The sequence below is a fragment of the Drosophila pseudoobscura genome, chromosome 4, assembly GCF_009870125.1.
Source record: "Drosophila pseudoobscura strain MV-25-SWS-2005 chromosome 4, UCI_Dpse_MV25, whole genome shotgun sequence".
Taxonomy (NCBI): Eukaryota; Metazoa; Arthropoda; class Insecta; order Diptera; family Drosophilidae; genus Drosophila; species Drosophila pseudoobscura.
In genome coordinates this window covers 16,369,850-16,388,034 of record NC_046681.1, presented here as the reverse complement: position 1 = coordinate 16,388,034, position 18,185 = coordinate 16,369,850, and the positions used below count along the sequence as shown (strand labels likewise).

At 48.3% G+C, this 18,185-nt stretch overlaps 5 protein-coding genes and 1 long non-coding RNA gene across 7 annotated transcripts in view; 2 read left to right on the top strand and 4 right to left on the bottom strand.

Annotated features, from left to right (window-relative positions):
* Positions 1 to 123: 123 nt before the first annotated feature.
* LOC26534383 (uncharacterized) lies at positions 124 to 1,008 on the top strand. Of its 2 annotated transcripts, XM_033379992.1 has the most exons (4): positions 124 to 361; positions 392 to 458; positions 540 to 660; positions 717 to 1,008. In XM_033379992.1, exons 1-4 carry the CDS (start codon positions 337 to 339, stop codon positions 882 to 884), a joined length of 381 nt encoding a protein of 126 aa, XP_033235883.1. In that variant the 5' UTR covers positions 124 to 336; the 3' UTR covers positions 885 to 1,008. The 2 variants fall into 2 exon arrangements, with proteins under 2 accessions (XP_033235883.1, XP_033235882.1); XM_033379991.1 differs by having other exon boundaries at positions 124 to 458.
* Positions 1,009 to 2,780: 1,772 nt separating this feature from the next.
* Positions 2,781 to 18,185, bottom strand: part of LOC26532266 (uncharacterized) — a 56,244-nt gene continuing 40,839 nt past the window's right edge. The window contains exons 3-5 of the long non-coding RNA XR_001450854.2: positions 3,411 to 3,501; positions 3,088 to 3,344; positions 2,781 to 3,029 (exon numbers count right to left, since the gene is read on the bottom strand). This is a non-coding gene — a long non-coding RNA (uncharacterized lncRNA). The remainder of the gene's footprint in view (positions 3,030 to 3,087; positions 3,345 to 3,410; positions 3,502 to 18,185) is intronic.
* sac (sterile affecting ciliogenesis) lies at positions 3,554 to 6,923 on the top strand. Its single transcript, XM_002132169.3, has one exon. The coding sequence runs from the start codon at positions 3,646 to 3,648 to the stop codon at positions 6,847 to 6,849; it is 3,204 nt and encodes a 1,067-aa protein (XP_002132205.1). The 5' UTR covers positions 3,554 to 3,645; the 3' UTR covers positions 6,850 to 6,923.
* On the bottom strand, positions 6,854 to 8,963 carry tctn (tectonic). Its single transcript, XM_015179749.2, has one exon. The coding sequence runs from the start codon at positions 8,930 to 8,932 to the stop codon at positions 6,896 to 6,898; it is 2,037 nt and encodes a 678-aa protein (XP_015035235.2). The 5' UTR covers positions 8,933 to 8,963; the 3' UTR covers positions 6,854 to 6,895.
* On the bottom strand, positions 8,890 to 9,698 carry B9d2 (B9 domain-containing protein 2). The gene is made up of 3 exons (XM_015179748.2): positions 9,513 to 9,698; positions 9,088 to 9,439; positions 8,890 to 9,028 (listed from the first exon to the last, which is right to left on the bottom strand). Exons 1-3 carry the CDS (start codon positions 9,598 to 9,600, stop codon positions 8,935 to 8,937), a joined length of 534 nt encoding a protein of 177 aa, XP_015035234.1. The 5' UTR covers positions 9,601 to 9,698; the 3' UTR covers positions 8,890 to 8,934.
* On the bottom strand, positions 9,838 to 11,279 carry LOC4818177 (testis-specific serine/threonine-protein kinase 1). The gene is made up of 4 exons (XM_004444541.3): positions 11,071 to 11,279; positions 10,620 to 11,016; positions 10,244 to 10,554; positions 9,838 to 10,181 (listed from the first exon to the last, which is right to left on the bottom strand). The coding sequence occupies exons 1-4, from the start codon at positions 11,108 to 11,110 to the stop codon at positions 9,925 to 9,927; spliced, it is 1,005 nt and encodes a 334-aa protein (XP_004444598.3). The 5' UTR covers positions 11,111 to 11,279; the 3' UTR covers positions 9,838 to 9,924.

Sequence of the window (18,185 nt, the reverse complement as noted above, 5' to 3'; positions counted from 1 at the left end):
GTAGGGTAGAATTTCATAAACGTTCCATAAGTGGCCGCTGGCTAATTGTGGCGCTAGACAAATGTAAAATATATGTATATATCAACTATTCATGGGCATGAAAACGATTTTTTCCAAAAATCCAGATCGGCTCACAAATAACGGAGAAAAGAAGGATGTTCCGATCACAGGAAACCATCGCACGCCTTGGAGTCCTATCCACGGATCAAGGATATCAGGAGGAAATTAAGGATCAAGGATAGTTTTCCTGTCGAGTGGCGGAGATCTCGCCATTAGGCGTGTCGAATTATCTTATTGAATCTTTTCCGAGGATCTTCCCGATCACGGGATGGAGAAATGGAGAAAACCGGATATACATATAAGCCTAGAAAAAATATCCTTGATATCCTTTCATTACTGACATCGCCTTCCCACCTGCACCACGGATTACCACATCCTGGATTCCTATCTATGACTAGGTAAGTTTTCCTTGTTTCCCCTATTCATCTTTTCCATTGACTATTTATTTCGTTGTTCTCATATTTTTGTATTCCCTCCAGGTTATTGGCTCAGACCAGGGACCAGCGATCCACGGCGGAATTGTTGGTTCACGCCCTCGCTAAATATTGGTCACCATTCATTCGCCACCGAATAAAACGCTGCGCTTCAGTTTTGAGACGCGTAAGTTAATCAGTATATAATTTTGGATATATTTTAAAACATGTCTTCCTTCACAGAGGACTTATGTATGTACCCTACGCTTTGCCACAAACCGAGTCCAGACGGAGTCCTATCTAAGTATCCCAGCCAGACGGAATCGTATCCCAGCAGGACGAAAGCACACCCCTTGCAAAATCCGAGCCTTCGTCATCCTTCTACCTTGTCATCGACAACCAGGACTTTGACTATGGCAACCAAGGGAGGGGCTACGCAGACTTCTAGATTCTGGAAAGATCTCGTTGTTGTTAGGTTTAAGGATACACGTCTATATACTAAGATAGTAGATATAAATGTTTTCCACTTGTTTATTTATTTGTACTAAGTTAAGTTATAATTAATAAAACTGTTGTAAAATCATCCTTGCTGTATCCTGTATCGGGGAAACTATCTCGATTGCAAAAAGGCGTGGCACGTCCAGATCGGTTCACAAATGGGGGAGAAAACTAAATATTTTGTATTGGAGAAAATGTCCTTGATCCTTGATAAGGACTCCATAAAATCAGGATGCCGTCGCACGCTCAGATCGACCCATAAATGGCGGAGAAAACTGATATTTTTGATCCTTGATATCCTTGGTCCTTGCAAAGGACTTCATAAAATCAGGGACATTTTTCCGATCACAGGAAGCCATCGCACGCCCAAATCGGCCCATAAAGAGCGGAGAAAACAAAATTGGCTTATAACTGTCTTTAAAATGTAGTTCAAGAAATTGCCGATGGGGGCGCCACCGTACAAAGGGAAAAAACCTCCCGTCAAATGGCCAAAATCTGGATGGGATACCAGGCGAACATAAATCAGCAGAAGGTAACTGAATTTTTTTAAAATTTGTGGCCCCCTAAAGTATGCTGCGAAATTTTTTTGCAATTGCTGCAGTTGCTTGCTGCTCATTTCTGTTCGCCTGGTATCCCATTCAGATTTTGGCCGTTTTCTCCGGTATTTGTGGGCCGATTTGGGCGTGCGACGGCTTCCTGTGATCGGAAAAATGTCCCTGATTTTTCGAAGTCCTTTTCAAGGACCAAGGATATCCGGGATCAAAAATATTCATTTTCTTTGCTATTTATGGTCCGATCTGGGCGTGCGATGGCTTCCTGTGATCGGCAAAATGTCCCTGATTTTCTCAGGTCCTTATCAAGGACCAAGGATCAAGGATATGTACTCCAGACATATATATCTTGTTTTCTCCCTTATTTGTGGCCCGATCGGGACGTGCGACGGCTTCCTGTGATCGGAAAAGTGTCCTTCATGTGATGGATGCCTTTTCAAGGACCAAGGATATCAAGGATCAAAAATATTCATTTTCTCTGCTATTTATGGTCCGATCTGGGCGAGCGACGGCTTCCTGTGATCGGAAAAATGTCCCTGATTTGATGGAGTCCTTATCAAGGACCAAGGATATCAAGGATCAAAAATATCAGTTTTCTCCGCCATTTATGGGTCGATCTGAGCGTGCGACGGCTTCCTGTGATCGGAAAAATGCCCCTGACTTAATGAAGTCCTTATAAAGGACGAAGGATTTTATTATTTAATTTTGTCCGATTTGTGCCCCAATCTGGGCGTGCTATGGCTTTTTGTGATCGGGTGAAAATCCTTGACTCGGTTGAGTCCTTATCAAGGATCAAGGATCCTTGACCAGCAAAAAATGTAATTTTCTTCCTTAATAATAGACCCTTAATAAAGTCCTTGTCAAGGGTCAATCCTCTTCAAGGATCAGGGATATTTTTTTTGTACTCCGATCAGTGTGTTTCATGGCTCGAAAAAAAATACCTGATGGAGTCTTTATCAAGGACTATTTCCCCAGTCATATATGTTTTGTTTTCCCCTAACTATCCCTCAAACAATACTCCTCAAGTTTGATATTTTTAGTTAAATATTTTTTATTTTCGTTTAAATTTATGTAAGCATGGATGTATTTAGCCTTTTTGTTTTTCTATAAATATGTAATATAATTACGCATATAAGAATAGGCTAATTTATAACAATGAGCTTATATGTACATATGTATATATTTATGGTATGTACATACTGCATATAATAGTAAATACACATCTTGGAGATTGATAGTATCAAAATCTTACAGCTATCTACTATAACAATATAACAATAACAAAAAAGATATAAGTTGAAAATCTGCAGGGTTTCTAAGCGATAGATAATGAAGCGTGCGCACAGCGAGCGTGTATGGGTTGTTGGGGTAGTCCTTCCAAACTTTTCTTGTACGAATTGGATTCTGCGCCAGCTGATCTGTTCGTCTTCAAATTGGAGTCCAGACAGGTGCTGTCCGACTGCCCTATGCGTCTCTGAGTAGTTGGCTGCCGGATCGGCATATTGAGCTGTGAGGAACAATCAAAGATTAGCATTTGAAAAAACGATATTCAGAAGGAAACTCACCAAAGTAACCCAGTTCTATTCGTTTCTCAATGTCTTCTAGGTCCACATCCTCGATATTGCCCATAGTTCCAGGGATAGAAGTTAGCGAAAAAGTCCTCCCCACGGCTTTTATGGAGCTGTACACCATCGCGCACTGCTCCGACGAGACAGGGCGACAGGTCCCGAGGACAGGATAGGACCCAATAAGCAAAGATTCCCGCTAGCCAGTTGATACGCAAGAAATCCTTGATGTGTTTTAAGGGACTAGCCACACGATCCTGAAAATAGTGTTGGAATTAAATATTTTTCAGCGGTGTTTCTCGGTATATCGATGGCTTACTTACTTTACACTATGATGGAGCTGAAGATTGACGTGTTGAATGTGGCCTGTGACATGTTGACAATGATGAAGGGCGATCGGTTGACCGGTCTATGCTGTAAGAGTAGAGAATATTAGTGGCATTATTTACAATCGGTAACAATCATAACAGTTTTTTGGAAAATGCCATTTGAAAACTAAATAACTAAAACTTATGTATATTTAGAAATAGGAGTTCGACAGCGAAAAACAGAACAAATATGGATGGAAATTTTGATTCAGACTCTTCCGAGAGTGGGGCAATAAGCATAAGAGCCTCTGATAACTATAGGGAAATAACTGTTGGCAAGCAGATCTGCATTATGCCGCCCCGACCAGGCACTGCGGTGATGAACTACCAGGAGCTGTACATACCACGCGACCAGTTGACCTCCGTCTTCTATCCCATCGAGGAGGCACAGCGCTGGCTCACGTTAGTCGACAAAATGGGAAAATCGCACCGCTTTCCCTTGCCAACCATTCTGCCGAAGGTGATTCAGACGCGGTATGTGCCCAAGCGACAGCTGCCCAAGGACGTAGAGGTGGATCGTCGTCGGCGGCAGTATCAGAAGATCAATCTAAACGAGGAGCTCTTGCTGGCGGGCCTCACCGACGACGTACTGCAGCCTACCGAGGAGCAGTACAACGTGATGTCGGAGTTTGCCTTTCCGCACAAGTTCCCCCTCAGCTACTTTGACGATAGTAACTATGACACCAATTCGCCGGAAGCCTGGTTCGATCTGGGCGTGGTTGGAGACGCACACTATCCGCTGCCGGCAAAGGCGTATCTGCCATTCAACCGCAGCTTGCTCAACTGCCAGTGGGTTCTGGCTTCCGTCTCGGCGTACAACGAAGATACGGACATGTGGACACTGCTCTCCCTGGAGGATTGCTGCACCTATGAGGTGCCCAAGCTGCAGTTCATGTTCCTGGCCGAGAATCCGCACAAGTACATAAGTCGCCTAAAGGCCGCCGTTCACGAGCGCTACAAGGGCGAGCAGCTGATGCTGATGGAGCTTATTGTCGACTGCGTGCTCCACGAGGACATCGAGTCGACGGCCTTCTACAGCTTCAAGCCCATCGAGGCAGTGCTTCAGGCGGCCACGGTCTCCGAGCAGTGTAAGCGACGACTACGATCGGAGGTCAATTTGGTCTTTGAGCGTCTGATGGCTCTCTACGAGCTGGAGCAGTTCATCATTACGATGCCCAAGGAGTTTCCGCAGTTCCGCAACATCAATCTCAAGGATTTTCTGCCCCGTGACTTTCACAACGACACCTCCGACCGCGAGAGAGCTGAGGTGCAGGCCCTTGGCATAACCATGTCGAAAAAGCGCTATGCCTACCTGGAGGCAAGTCTCTTTTACTGTATCGGCGGCTTCGAGGCCATGGCCGGTGTGGCCATCGAGTGCCAGCATATCGAAAAAATGTCCATCTTCATCTGCAACTTCAGCAAGCCCCTGGCGCTAGCGGACTTTCTGGAGTCGCAGGAGGCGCACAGCGACAATGTGGCCACGTATCTCAAGGTCTACTGGCCCCAGCAGCTCACCTCAGTCATTACCGTGGTGCTACGGGCGCTGGGCAAGGGCTATCTGGACATTGCCCTGCACGACTGGACCGTGTACCTGATGTGCAAGATCTCCAGATTCATATTGCAGGTGAAATTTCGCATGCAAGACTCCATGGAAGTGCTGCTGGAGACCTCGCTCATGAACTTCTCGCACTTTGTGTGCGATCCCTGCCTGCAGTTCCTGCAGCTGAAGACGAACTTCAAGTGGACCAGCAACTACATTGACACGGAGTTCCCCTTTCCCAAGCCCGTATTCGCTATGACCCTGGGCATCAACGAGGATCGTAAGGTGTTCTACTCCACCGATCCTGATGAATTCCAGCCCGCTCTGATGGACATCTACAAGAGGGGCCTGGAGAAAACCTCTGGCGTGAAGATGATCGACGCTACAGTGATGACCTTCCTTAAATTCGCCCCCAATTTGTACATCCTGACTGTGGAGCTGATTGAGGACAAGTTCCTGATTGAGAACGAGCTGATGCGGCACTGCTATGCCAAGGCCGTGCTGCCCCTCAAGGCCTACGCGCGGATGTACGAGAGATTCATAGACTTCTATCTGCTGAACCTCAACCACTACATGGCGAGCTATGCGGCGGCCAAGAAGCCGTCCTCGGAGGTCAAGCGAGACATACTCGAGCACAAGCGTTTGAAGGAGGAGCTGCGTGTGATTCTGCCGGCCTTCATTACCATTGGACCTTTCTACATCAACGTGGACACGCTGAAGCAGTTCCTCATCAAAAAGCGCATCGAGGTCGTGCGTCGCATTTTCGAGTACTACGTGGATCGCATGTTCGAGACGAATGAACTGCTGCAGGAACGCTGTTTGGAGGTGTTCAACAAGATTGCCGAGCGGCCCATCAGCATCGAGCATCTGTACAGCATTCGGGACTTTGCAGCCACTGTGCCGGATGTGGTCGACCAGCTGCGGGCAGACATACAGATCATGTGGCTGGAGTACGATCTGCTGGACAGTTTCTTCTATAATTTGAGCGATCACCAGTTCGCCATGAAATGGAACGTGTTCGCCTGGCCGCACCAGATCATGGTGCGTCTCTCCACCCTAAAGGAGGAGCAGAAGATCGATATTGAGGAGTTCCTGCGGCAGCATGCCAGCGAGTGCCAGGCGTTTGAGGAGCGCCTGGAGTCCCTCAACGATGAAGTCCAGGCCTTCTCCTTGGTCTTCAATACGAATCGCGCCCAGGAAACATCGGTGGACATCAAGAAGACCTGGGCGCTGATCAAGGAACTCGAGAAGGTCGGCCAGACGCTGCAGTATCGCCAGATGTTGTTCGAGCTGGAGCCACTCTCCGTGGACTTCCTCCAGAGCATCATCGCCAGCTTCCAGCCCTACAAGCAGCTGTGGTACGCCTGCTCCAACTTCCTCAAGCTCGAGGAGGCCACGCTGGGCAATCCGATAGCCCAAGTGGAACTGGAGGAAGTGTGGAACAACCTGGAGGAGCTGCGCAGCGAGCTGAATGAATCCTTGGTCATATTCAACGAGAAACCCGAGATCATGGAAGTGGCCCGGGTATTTATAGGGAAAATCGATGATTTCGTTCCGCTCTACAACAGCATCAAGGATCTGCGCAACGAGAACTGGATGTACGTCCACTGGGCGGAGCTCAGCGCGGTGGTGGGCGCCGAGATCAAGTACACTATTTCCATGAACTTTCAGTACCTGGTGCGCAAGGGCATCTTGGACTTTCTGCCCCAGGTGCATTACATCTCTGTGAAGGCCGACAACGAGGCTGAGAGTCTACGCGCCGCCCTGGAGGAGGAGGAGCGCCAGAAGCAGGCCGAAATGGATGCAATTCTGCTGCGCAAGCAGTTGCGCAAGTGCCGCCGGGATATACTCTAAAGGATTTTGTTTTAGCCTTTACTTTTCTTGTTTTACAAATGTTAATCTAAATTAAATATTCTTTCATCTCTAGAGATCTGCCTTGAATATCCTTGAGGGCCATCCAGAAAAGCAGCATCGTAAGCACTACGAGGTGATAGGCGATCACAGTTGCGGCGCCATTTGGTCGATTCTTCTCTAGATTGTAGAACATGGCCGAGACGCCCAGCGGCAGCTCCACATGCTGTTCGCTGCCATCGAACTCCAGGTCGTGTCTCTGCCCGAGGACGATCCTGGCATACTGCAGGACATTCTGATGCGGCACTCGTCCCTCGAGCAAGGCCACGTCTGCCATATGGAACTCGTAGCCGACGCTTAGGAACATGTTCCGGCAGCTCAGACTCTGCTGCACTTCATCGTAGAAGCCCTGAACGGGTGGCACTTCCTGGCCGTTCTCCTCGAAATAGAGCTGTATGGGGATCCAGCTTTCCGGGTGCGGTCTTCCCAGCTGTGACACAAAGACTTGGGTCATCTCGTCCAGGCTGCTGCAGTTGTGGGGCAGCAGCTTCTTCCAGATCTCGGCCTGGAGGCTCTGACAGAACTCGGTGTGATTGGCATTTTCTTGGAGTAGTGGTGCTGCCTGATGCAGCAGACATTGCTTGGCAAGATCCACACCGAAACGTAGGACCTGTTCTTCATCCAATTTCCGTTGACAGTTTCCGCTGCGAGGCTTCCTGGAGAAGAGCGGCAGCCAATGGTAGTCCGGGTCATCGTTTCTGGCATGAAAGTAACTCAGGAGCTGCTGGTCCTCGCTGGTGTTTTGTGGCAGCATTCTCGATAGGATTACGGGGGAGCCGGCTAGGTAGCCCAGTGGACCCGAGCTGGGCTTCGCCAGCGATTCATTTACAGTGGAAAATGTGACTGCGTAGTGCATCCAAATGAGTTCCGTGTCATCCTCTTCTGCAGGAGCTTCCCTGATCAAAAGTTTAGCCTCCAGAATGTTTGTAAAGTTGTGGATCAGTTGAAGTTCCAGACTCTCCACGGGAATATCCCATTGGGTGTCGTTTCCCGACTCGGGGCAAAGCACTCTTCCGTTGTCCAATTTCTGACATACTTGTATATTCAGAGAGTCCACTTCCTGCTCCTCCAAGTCTCTTGGCTTCGGCAGCAATCGATGGCTAGCAGTCAGATTGAGAATCGCCCACACACTCTCCTGCAATTGAGCCTGATCTCTCATCAGGCAATTGCTGACCATCGGCTGCAAGTGTCGAATTATCTGCTTCAGGTGGCACTGGGAACTCTCGTAGGCCGCGGGAAGATCAAAGGTGGTCCACTGCTTGCTCTCTGGGTGCCACAGTTGCAAGGGCTGTCCGAGTTTGTACAGCGATGACAAGGATGACGGCAGTGCGGGCTCCGTCTCATAGGCTCCCAGTGGGTCTGGCCATTTCTTGTACTGCGAGGCGTCAAAGTTTTTGATCTTCGGCTTCATTTTGGCTGGCTTTGTTTTGCTTCGAAAGACACAAAGCCATCCATCGTTGATCTGGCAGGTGGGCAGGCCGTGGGTATACTGAAAGTCCTCCAATCTTGAGAGCAGCTGCGGCGGAGCCGTCACCTTCAGGCAGCTAAAGACCTGCCTGGTCTCAGTGGGACAATCGCGATCACAGCAGCAATTCAGATCGCACATCTTCGACCGCAGATCACAAGAGCAAAAATAGAACGAGTCATCCGGAAAGTTCTTGGAAATCTTGGGCGTCTCAGTGGCATTCAAGGGCTGTGCTTCGGCAGGGGCAACCTCCGTAGGAGTTGTGGTTTTTGGTGCATCTGTGGCCTTGGGCTTCTGTTGGGGTCGTGGTGGAAAAGTGTTGCTGGGAGTGCTGGTGGCCACTTCTGGCAAGGGGCTCATAGAGCTAGCCAGATCGGTCATCGAGGATACCGGCACAGGTGTGGTCGTGGTCGAGGTTCCTGGTTCCGTAGTGCTTGGGGGAGTGGGTGTGGGTGCGGCCGTGGTGTTGTAGTTGTGGGAGATTCCAATCTTAATCGCGTGGGTTGGGGTACTGGGTGCTGTGATCAGACACAGGACCGACAGCAGAAGAAGCTTCTCCATTTCTAATGGAATTCCACGCCGTATTCCTCGAACTTGCGAAAGATTAAATGGAGATCAGCGATGACTTTTCCAGAGCTACGTGTCTGCAGCTTATAGCTAAAAGAGATTTCAAATATTAGGAGAACTCGCACAAAAACTGGATGGAGGCCATATACCGCTCTACGCCCGAGAAAAGCAGATCGGTTTTGCTCAAAGACGCTCCGCCGCCGCCGAAGCGCTCGCGAATGCTCTGCCACCAGCCGTTGGGCGCAACCTTCCAGGTGTTAATCTCCACCCGATGGGCACCGGGAGTGGCTGGAATGTGGGCAAAGCCGTAGCCAACGGGCCAGGACTGCTGTAGCACGTTCACTGCGTGCACCTCCACCAGCAGTGTGGGCCAGCCCTGGACGGCAGCGCAGCTCAGGTGAATGTCCAAGGGCGCCGCAAAGTCGGAGCAGCTCTCCAAACGGTTCGACGAGACGTGTGTTTGTCCGTGTACCTCGCCTTGAATCAAGCGCCAGGCGCTGCCTTTAATTGATATGCAAATAAGTCTATTGATCGTCGGAGGAATTTGTGTATGTTTCTGTGGGGCATAGCATACCGCTCTGCAGGGTCCACGTGCAGAATAGATGCGGCTCGTCGAAATCAACTGCTTTCAATATTTGTCCAATTATGTGCACTTCCGCCATCAATTGATCTGTAATTTTTCACTCGAAATCGCGCTTCGCATTAATAAAGTTTTTAAATACTTTTATTTCACTTGATTTCTCTGACAGCCTACAGTTTTTTCCTTTTTTTTTTATGTTTTGGCAGTTGGTCGTTGCCCTGGCAACCCTTTAACCCCCTAAAGGGTGCTGCCAACGCGTGCGGAACGACCAAGGAACTGGTTCGCGTGGAGAGGAACCTGTTCTGTACTCAGGGGGTTGGAACTTGTACAAATTTTTTATTTATTTACTGACTGTTAATTTTAATGAAATTTTTTTACTTGCTCCACGGCAGCGTCAGGATTGGAGCTACCTGTTAGAGAACCAGGGATCCTCTTTCACTTGTGGCACGTTGTATCGGATCTTGACAGGTGCTAGGACGTGCATTATCATATGCTTGCATTCGCTGGTGGCTGGCGGCGATTTGGGGAACACCAGCGACTGATTGATGCGCTTCAGGAGTATGTGCACATTGGAGCCGTCGTAGGGCAGACGCCCGAACACCATGGCATAGCAGACCACACCGCAGGCCCACAGATCAGACATAAAGGGATCGTAGGCAACGCCTGAGGAACGGTTATAAATGGATGAAATAGGAGGGGGTGGGGTTGGTGGTGGGCAGAATTACCCTTAAGAATCTCGGGGCTGGCGTAGGCGTAGCTGCCGCAAAAGGTTTTCGACAGCACCACCTGGTTGTCGGAGGAGCGTGTGTCCTTGCGGGCAAAGCCGAAGTCGATTAGCTTCAGATTGTAGTTCTCGTCCAGCAGCAGGTTCTCGCACTTGATGTCCCGATGGACCACGTTCTTGCTGTGTATGTACTCCACGGCGCTAATCAGCTGTCGGAATAGCTTCCGCGACTCCGTCTCGTCCAGGAACTTCTTCTCACGCACATAGTCCAGCAGAGTGCCGTTCTCCGCCAGTTGCATAATCAAATATACCCTATGGACGGAGGGAATGGGGGGTTTCGGATGGTATCCATTGGGACAGCACGACCTGAGACCTACCTGTGACTGGTCTCTATGCTCTGGTAGAATGTGATTAGATTCTCATGGTGCAGTCCCTTCACCGCCTCGATTTCGCGCGGCAGGAACTTTTGCGTATACTCCGGCGGGGCCTTCACCTTGGAAATGATCTTGACGGCCACGCGCTTGCCGTATTCCTCGGAGAAGCCGATCTTAACCTTGGCATAGTTGCCCGTGCCTATCACCTTGCCCAAGATGATGCCATGCTCCTCGAGTATGGTCTTCTGAGGCTTGGCCTTGTCCTCTTCTTTTTGCTGAGCTGTCCCTCCAGTCGACTTGGCCTGGACCTTATCGCTAGTGAAGGTGTATACCTTTTGCTCCTGCCGACGCCCCGAGCTCGTGTCAGTGACCAGATCTTGGGAAGAGCTTGCTCCAACCACTGCAGAAAATTACACATCATATTTATCTTGTGGCTTTTTGTGGCTTGTTTTACCTGGGCCTGGATCGCCTTTTCGTTTTGGGGCTGTCGCCATTTAAAATGGTAACCACAGATGCGACCTTGCCACGTGCCCCAGGGTGTTGCCGAAATATTAGCGTGCGCTGCCGTGCAACAACCAAAGAATCATTGAAAATAGTACATGTTCGGTTATGAACAATTTTGATAGATCATTTTTGTCAGCAATTTGACATATATTTCAGTGTTGAAATAAGAAACTATTCCAAACAAAAGGTTCGGTTTCCTGGCGTCCCATGAGATAATCCATTGAATTCGACTTTGAAATTTGTAACCGGAGAACGAGAGTTTTCCCTGGAGAGCGGCACAGGCAGCGAGAAATGTTTATTTAATTGAGTTAATATGCCATAGGCGGTATATGCTGTGGCGGTATCGTGTGTTTCCAGTTGCCAGTTGTGTAATAACTCAAGCAAAAATCAAAAAGGCCGCGCCGCACCACCCCAGCCCAGCCCAGCCCAGCCCAGAGGGCCTTCAAGAGCTCCTCTTTCTCCTCCTACTCTCCTGCTCCCTATGTGATGGAGTGTATGTGTGTTTGTGTGTGTGTTCGAGTGGGTCGGTTCCAACTTTGCCGTCGCGTTCACTTTTTGCTGTCCAGGCACCGGGTACCCAGGCCCCATCACTGCCCCAACCCCCAGCCCCCAGGCATTGGTTACCTACATTTTTACTTAACTTTCATCGCTCTGCCGTGTTTGAGTTTTGGTTTATGAAATTTTAACATTTTTCGCATTACTTTGCCCCAAGTCGGAGGGGTGGGGGATTGGAGAAACGAAACCCCTACCCCCGTCAGCAAATTTTTAAAGTAGCTTAAGGTCATTCGAGCGGTTTGTAAATTTCAATTGAAATGCGGACAACGACAACTGCAAATACACTCCCTCTCCTTTGACTGCGTCTTGGCGCTCCCGTTTGGGGCACTTTCTGGCCGGCTCCTTGTGGCTCCTTTCTGTGTGGCGTGTGCAAGTGAAGTGAAATTTTTGTGTTTCATTTAAAATTGAAATGTAGCCGTAGGCGGCACAAAGTCGCCTGCAATTGGCAGAGTGGAATTTAATACTGTAGTGGAAACCCACTGTATCCGACGGCACCTGCCCTTCTGACCCCCCTTCTGGTCTTTTCTGGTCTCCTCTGGCGGCACTGGATCTGGCTCTGGCACTGGCACTGGCACTGGCTCTGGCACTGGCACACTGTTCACGCTTCTGTATTACATCAAATATTTATAATTTCATAATGAAAAAGAGCAGCCTGCCAAAGATAATGCGAGCACACGGGCGGCACTCGTCACTGGGAATACCCTTTCGGGGCACTACAGTTCTCTCAATTGTGTTGCACGGCTTGCCCCTCCTTCCAGTGTTCACCTTTCTGGGAGTGCACTGTGGCCGTGCCTGGACGCAGTACTGAAGAGCATACCCTCCTCGGCTTGATGTTGCCAATTTTTAATGTTCCTTTGTTTTTTTTCTCTGTTTCTCTTTCTGTGCAGGTCACCTGCCTGTGGATCCTGGATGCCGGCACCTGGCCACCTGGCCACCTTCCTGGCTGGTCGGGTAGGAGCATGCATGTTAATGTCCCGCCATTACGTTGATTTCACAATATCCTTGCACATCCTGTCCTGTCCGGAGCACTGCAGGCAGCACAGCACAGCACAGCACAGCTCAGCTCAGCTCGACTCGGCTCGGGGTTTTGCACTCCGCAACTCTGCACGGCAATGTCAAAATTGTTTGTGGCAGTTGCCACCGCAGTTGCGTTGCCTGCCAGCGGAAATGCCGTTGCAATGGACACAGAGGGTGGAGAGGAGCGGCAGGATGGCTGCAGGCTGCAGGATGGGGCGGTGCACAGTGGCCAGTGGATGGGGCGTGGAGAGTCGTGCAGTCGCCTTTTGTGGCACACGCAAAACTGACAAAACAGCAAAAATGACAACTGAAATATGCGATGCTGTGAGAAATTTGCGAGAAGGCATCAGCTTCCAGGCTTCGGGATCTGCGTTAGCCTGAGAGCTGCTCTGGGCTCTGGGATCTGGGATCTGGTATCTGGTGGGTCCTGACATTGTGGTTTGTGCTGGAACGGGTCGCCATCAGGATGCAATCGCCATTAGGGGTAACGGAGGTGCTCGTCCTCGTCCTGCATCGTGATTGTGCAATTGCTATGATAAAAACATAAATTTATAATTATCTCCCATAGTTCCTCCTCAAGTTTCCTGTCACATTTCATCATCTGGGGACTTTCGACAGCCCTGTAGTGGTGGCATGCCCCCGGGATGATAAAGAATTCCGGCACAGGAATGTTTCTTGGCTTATCCTTCTGCTCCTTCCGTCCCTCCTTACATTTATTGCCGTGTTTGTGCATAATGAAGCAAAGTCCATTGTTGCGGTCAGTTCTGGTTTTTCTCTCTTTTCTCTTTTGGTCTCCCGCCTGCCGGCTCCCTTCTCGTCCTCCTCCTCCTCCTCCTCCTACCATCCAGCATGCAACTGAAATGGTCATTCATTTGCGGTAATGCGTGGTCACCACATGCCACGCCCTTGCGCCTCCTGCTGCCCCATCCGTAGTGCATCTCTGCTTTTGCCGTTTTTCACTTATTCTCTCCCTCTGTTTTTCTCTGTGCATTTCCCTTTAGCTGTTATCTCCTGCCCCGCTCCGTTTGCCCTGTCATTAACATGACTCTTCTCTGGACGTTGCTTGCATATTTTCCCTGTTGATACCCTCACATAAGGGTCTCATAAATATTCAATTGCCAATGATAAAAGGATATTCCATTCAAATTGATACTTTCCACGGATTTGGCTGCCGAAAGCAACGTTTAATGTAGTTGGCCAAAGAATTTGAAGAAGGTTTAGTCACAGAATCTAAGGAATGGAATTCGTGCCATTTGTGGAGCATAAAAGTGTACCTTGTGCTTCGACTTGCCCCAACATTGCCTCCTTTCTTTTGTTTGCACTGATGTTTATTAAAAAATTATTAAAAAGAGCGAGACAACAGACGGGAGAGGAGGGACAAGAATGTAAGAAGAAACTTTAATGCTGTCCCAGGCATAATCGCAATGCAAATCTTTGTGCCTCTCGAAGCGATGCGAAACGGAAATGAAATGAAAAGAAACGACTTGCAGAAATGTTGGAAAGACGGGAAGGGAAGGGAAGGGCAGGCAAACCATTTGTGATGGAAGGAAAGCTGTGGAACCTATGGTTACTTAATGAGACCTCGGAACGATTGAGTGCGGAGATCGATGGGGATAGCATTTCGTGTCTCCTTTATGGCTAATCTATAGGCGTGCTGTCTGGAGTAGGTATAAACATGAAATCTGGCAGACGACACATATTTATCCAAGAATAATTTCATGTCCAATAACAGTTCAATTTCCGACTAAAATATTACGCCTTGAGCCCTGCTCTGCGGAGCTGCCAACACACTAAATAGAAAAGAGATTCTAAAAATACAGACGAAAAATTGTGGTGTGGCTACTTTTGAGACGCACACACAGGCACGCCCACAATCTGGGAAAAATTGTGGCGAAATGCAGTGAGGAATATTGTAATCCCAGTGCTGAAAGACCAACAACAAGGACACAGCGACAGAGACAGAGACGGAGACAGAGACAGAGCAGGAGACAACATAACTTCTTTGGCATAATAAAATAATATTTTGGCTCAAGTCCAAGGCAAAAACAAAGCCAAACAAGCTAAGAAACAAGAGCAACAGCAACGGACTAAGCTGCCACAGAACAGGGACAAGGGCGAGGAGCAGAAGTTGCACAGAGTAGTGGAAAAAGTCCAGAGACCAGATGAAGTGGCCTCTACTTTCCAAAGGGGAGATAGGGGTCGGGGAAGGGGTATCGAATCCAGAGGTTTGTGGCCATGACAGCGACCAAAGTAGCAGAAGTCAAGTGCCTGAATGTCCTGCGTTCGGGGGCTCTTCCTCTGGGGTCTCTGGGGTCTCTGCGGCCTCTGGGGCCGGGTCCGGCCTGTCAAGTTCAAGGATTTAAAAATGTTTAACAGAACTATGGACTGGACCAGGCAAGTGGGTACGGGCATGCCCAAATAATGATATTGTATTGGGTTAGACGCTCTCTGTTCCTGTTCCTGTCCCCCTCCCTGTCCCCCTGGACGCTTCTTCCTGTCTGGCAGTCGGTTCTGTCATGATTTTATTTTGCATGCAGGCGCGTGTCAATGCACGTCCTTCCTCCCGACCCCCCTTTGGCGTGCAGTGAAGCGTTGTGTTGTTACATTTTTGGCAGCCCGCCTAAAAGTATGCAACGTCTGTGTCTGCTGCGGAATTGTGCATGTCTGTGCCGGGCCGTCTCTGCCCTTCATTACCCTTTAGCCTTCACTCTTTGAGTGCGGGTTACCCTCTTTGCCCCCCCACAATTTCAAGCTATTTCAATTTAGGCTTCAGATTTATTTAAGGCATTTCCAGCCAGCCCTATGCTCCCTGGCATTCGTCGTAGGCCGGCCATTTAAATGCTGGCTGGCATTCACCTCGTTTTGGCCTACCATATGCATTTAAATGCCTTGCATGTGAGGGTAAAATAAAAAATCCAAATTGAAAAACGGGGGCAACACGGGGAAAACCTGCAATCGGCAACTGGCGCGCGCGTCGCCATTGCAATATGCAATATGCAATATGCATTTGTATATGTGTCAACAGCTGCTGTTGCTGCCAAATAAAACAAATGGCAAAGGGCTGTGCGAGTCGGGCACGGAGTCGCGAGAGGGTTACTCTATATTAATGATCATTAGAAGGATATTTCTGGGGGAGACTCAGTGGGAGATTCAGGCCAATCATTTCACAAGCCTTGCTGAGGGTCAGTAATCTCCGAATGATTGAGGGAGAATCACATGTCATTGATCACATTCTGGAGAACTATAGAGACCTCAAACTCCATCTCTATGATCTCCGATTTATTGAATTATTTTCAAGGAATTACTCCATTAGCAGCGATCACATTTTGGAGCACTTTATAATCATTTTTCGCCACATTGCGAGTGTCATGCCAGACCTGTCCACAACCAACTTTCGTAGGTCTACGTTCAGTCCTTAATCCCTTAAGAGCTTATGTAACTTGTAACCACAAAATACCCTTCAGGCATGCTGCAAAACGAACCAAAACGAAGAGCAACAGTTTCCTCTCAAAAAAACAAAAAAGGAAACATATTACATATATCAAGAAAAGAGAAAAAAAACCAAATATAATTCCTTTTTGGCAGTTGCGGCCTTTTCCACAGAAGAGTGAAATAAAGCTCGTAAAAAAAAAATACTGAACAACAGAAAATAACATAAATTAATATTCAGTTAAAAATGTGCAAATATTTTACGCTCGCATGTGGCTGCGGGTTCGTTCTCTCCCCTGAAAGGGGGAGCCTTTCCTTTCCCCTCACCCTCTCTCTTTACGGTCACTGGATTCTGTGGAGCTCTCTCTCTCGGTCGCCTCTTGTGCCTCCTTTTGTTGCAGCTTATTTGGTAGTGTTTTTTTGTTTTTCGGGGGTAAATTTATGAATTATTTGCGCGCTTGCCGTTGAATTTATTAAATGTAAATGCTCTGTGTTGCTCTCTCTCTCTCTCTCTGGCTCTGTCTTCCGTTGGCCAGTGAAAAATGCCGTAGCACACTTTTCAGCGGCACTGCGACTTATCTACAGGGCAGCATTCAGGGAGGAGAATGTATCGCCGCGAGGTAATTTACATGCATTTTTGCTATAAATTAATGCGCCTGCAGGTCATTGAGGTTCCAAGAATATGTGTCGTGTATCTGTGTGTTGTTTTGTGATTTATGCAAATGTTCAGTAAATTACAAAGAGCACACACACACATGCATACGGGTTGTATCTATCTACCATGTGTATGTGTGTGTGTGTATCTGTGGGGTAATTAAAAATGCATAGAATTTTACATAAGCCAGTCAACTAATATTCATAGTTTCAAAGTTTTCATCCATCAACCACTCGGGAGCAGGGACCCACTTAATAAGCCCCAAAACAACCGCAGGGTTGTAGCCACCCACCACCCCCCCCATCACTCTCTCTCTCTCTCTCTCTCTCTTTCTCTCTAATGCTTAAAAGATAACCAAACCACTAAGCTCTTCCCTCTCTCTCTCTCTCCTTACTGCCACTGTGCACTGTGCACTGTGCACTGTCGCTCGTGTCTGCATTATGAGCTCATTAATTATTCATAAATATTGCTTTACGCAATTAGTTAATTCCAGGATTGATTGATTTACTTTTGTCTGAATATGTATTAGCTTTGCCCCCTCCTCCTTCTCCTCCTTTGATATGTGCATCTCTCTGTCTCTTTTGCATTTGTGTCCTCCACTCCTCTCCACTCCTCTCCACTCCACTCTCCTCTACTGTTCTGTGCTGTCGTGCCAAGGCAAATAGTTTCCACACATCTAACGACAAAATGCCATAAATGCTTTTCTATTTGCATTTCACTCAACTGCAAACGGGTGGGTGGGGGGTTTCCCCCATCATGCCCGACGAGGGGCAGTTGTATTTGCGCTGAGGCAGTGTTTGGGGATGCGAATAGGCGGGGGGTAGGGTAGAAATGTGCACTAATGTGCCATACAGGGAATTATCTTGACCGCATGGAGGACTTCGAGGGGAATACTCGTACCTATAGGAAAGTATCGATTGAGTTTAGTTGGGAATCCACTCGTATTCGTGTTCCTTTTTGATTGTTAATGATATTTGGTTGAGAGCAATCCAATGATACAAATTCTTATAATTCCACACTCAACTTCCTTACTGATTATCAACGATTGACAATCAAACAAATACTATGACCCCGCTCCTATTTAATCGATTATTTGAGCACCTGCAACTGCAATCCCCATCGAAGTGGTCTCCCCCCATTTGTCTCCGTGTTTTTGGGGTAGCAGCTGAAATTTGCAGTCAACATAAATCGCTGGCCAAGGTTGAGGTTTTGGCCAGCCAAATGCCGCAGCTCTCCGTCTTAGGGGCTCAATGCAGACAGACGGACGGACCCGGCTTAAATGCAAATTAATTAGAGCCGAACCGACCAATAATGCGGATGGGGACAGGTAGGCGTTAAAATTTGAATGCTATATGGAATGGATTTTTAAACAGCAATCTACTCGAATTTGCATTCGCATTTGTGTTCGC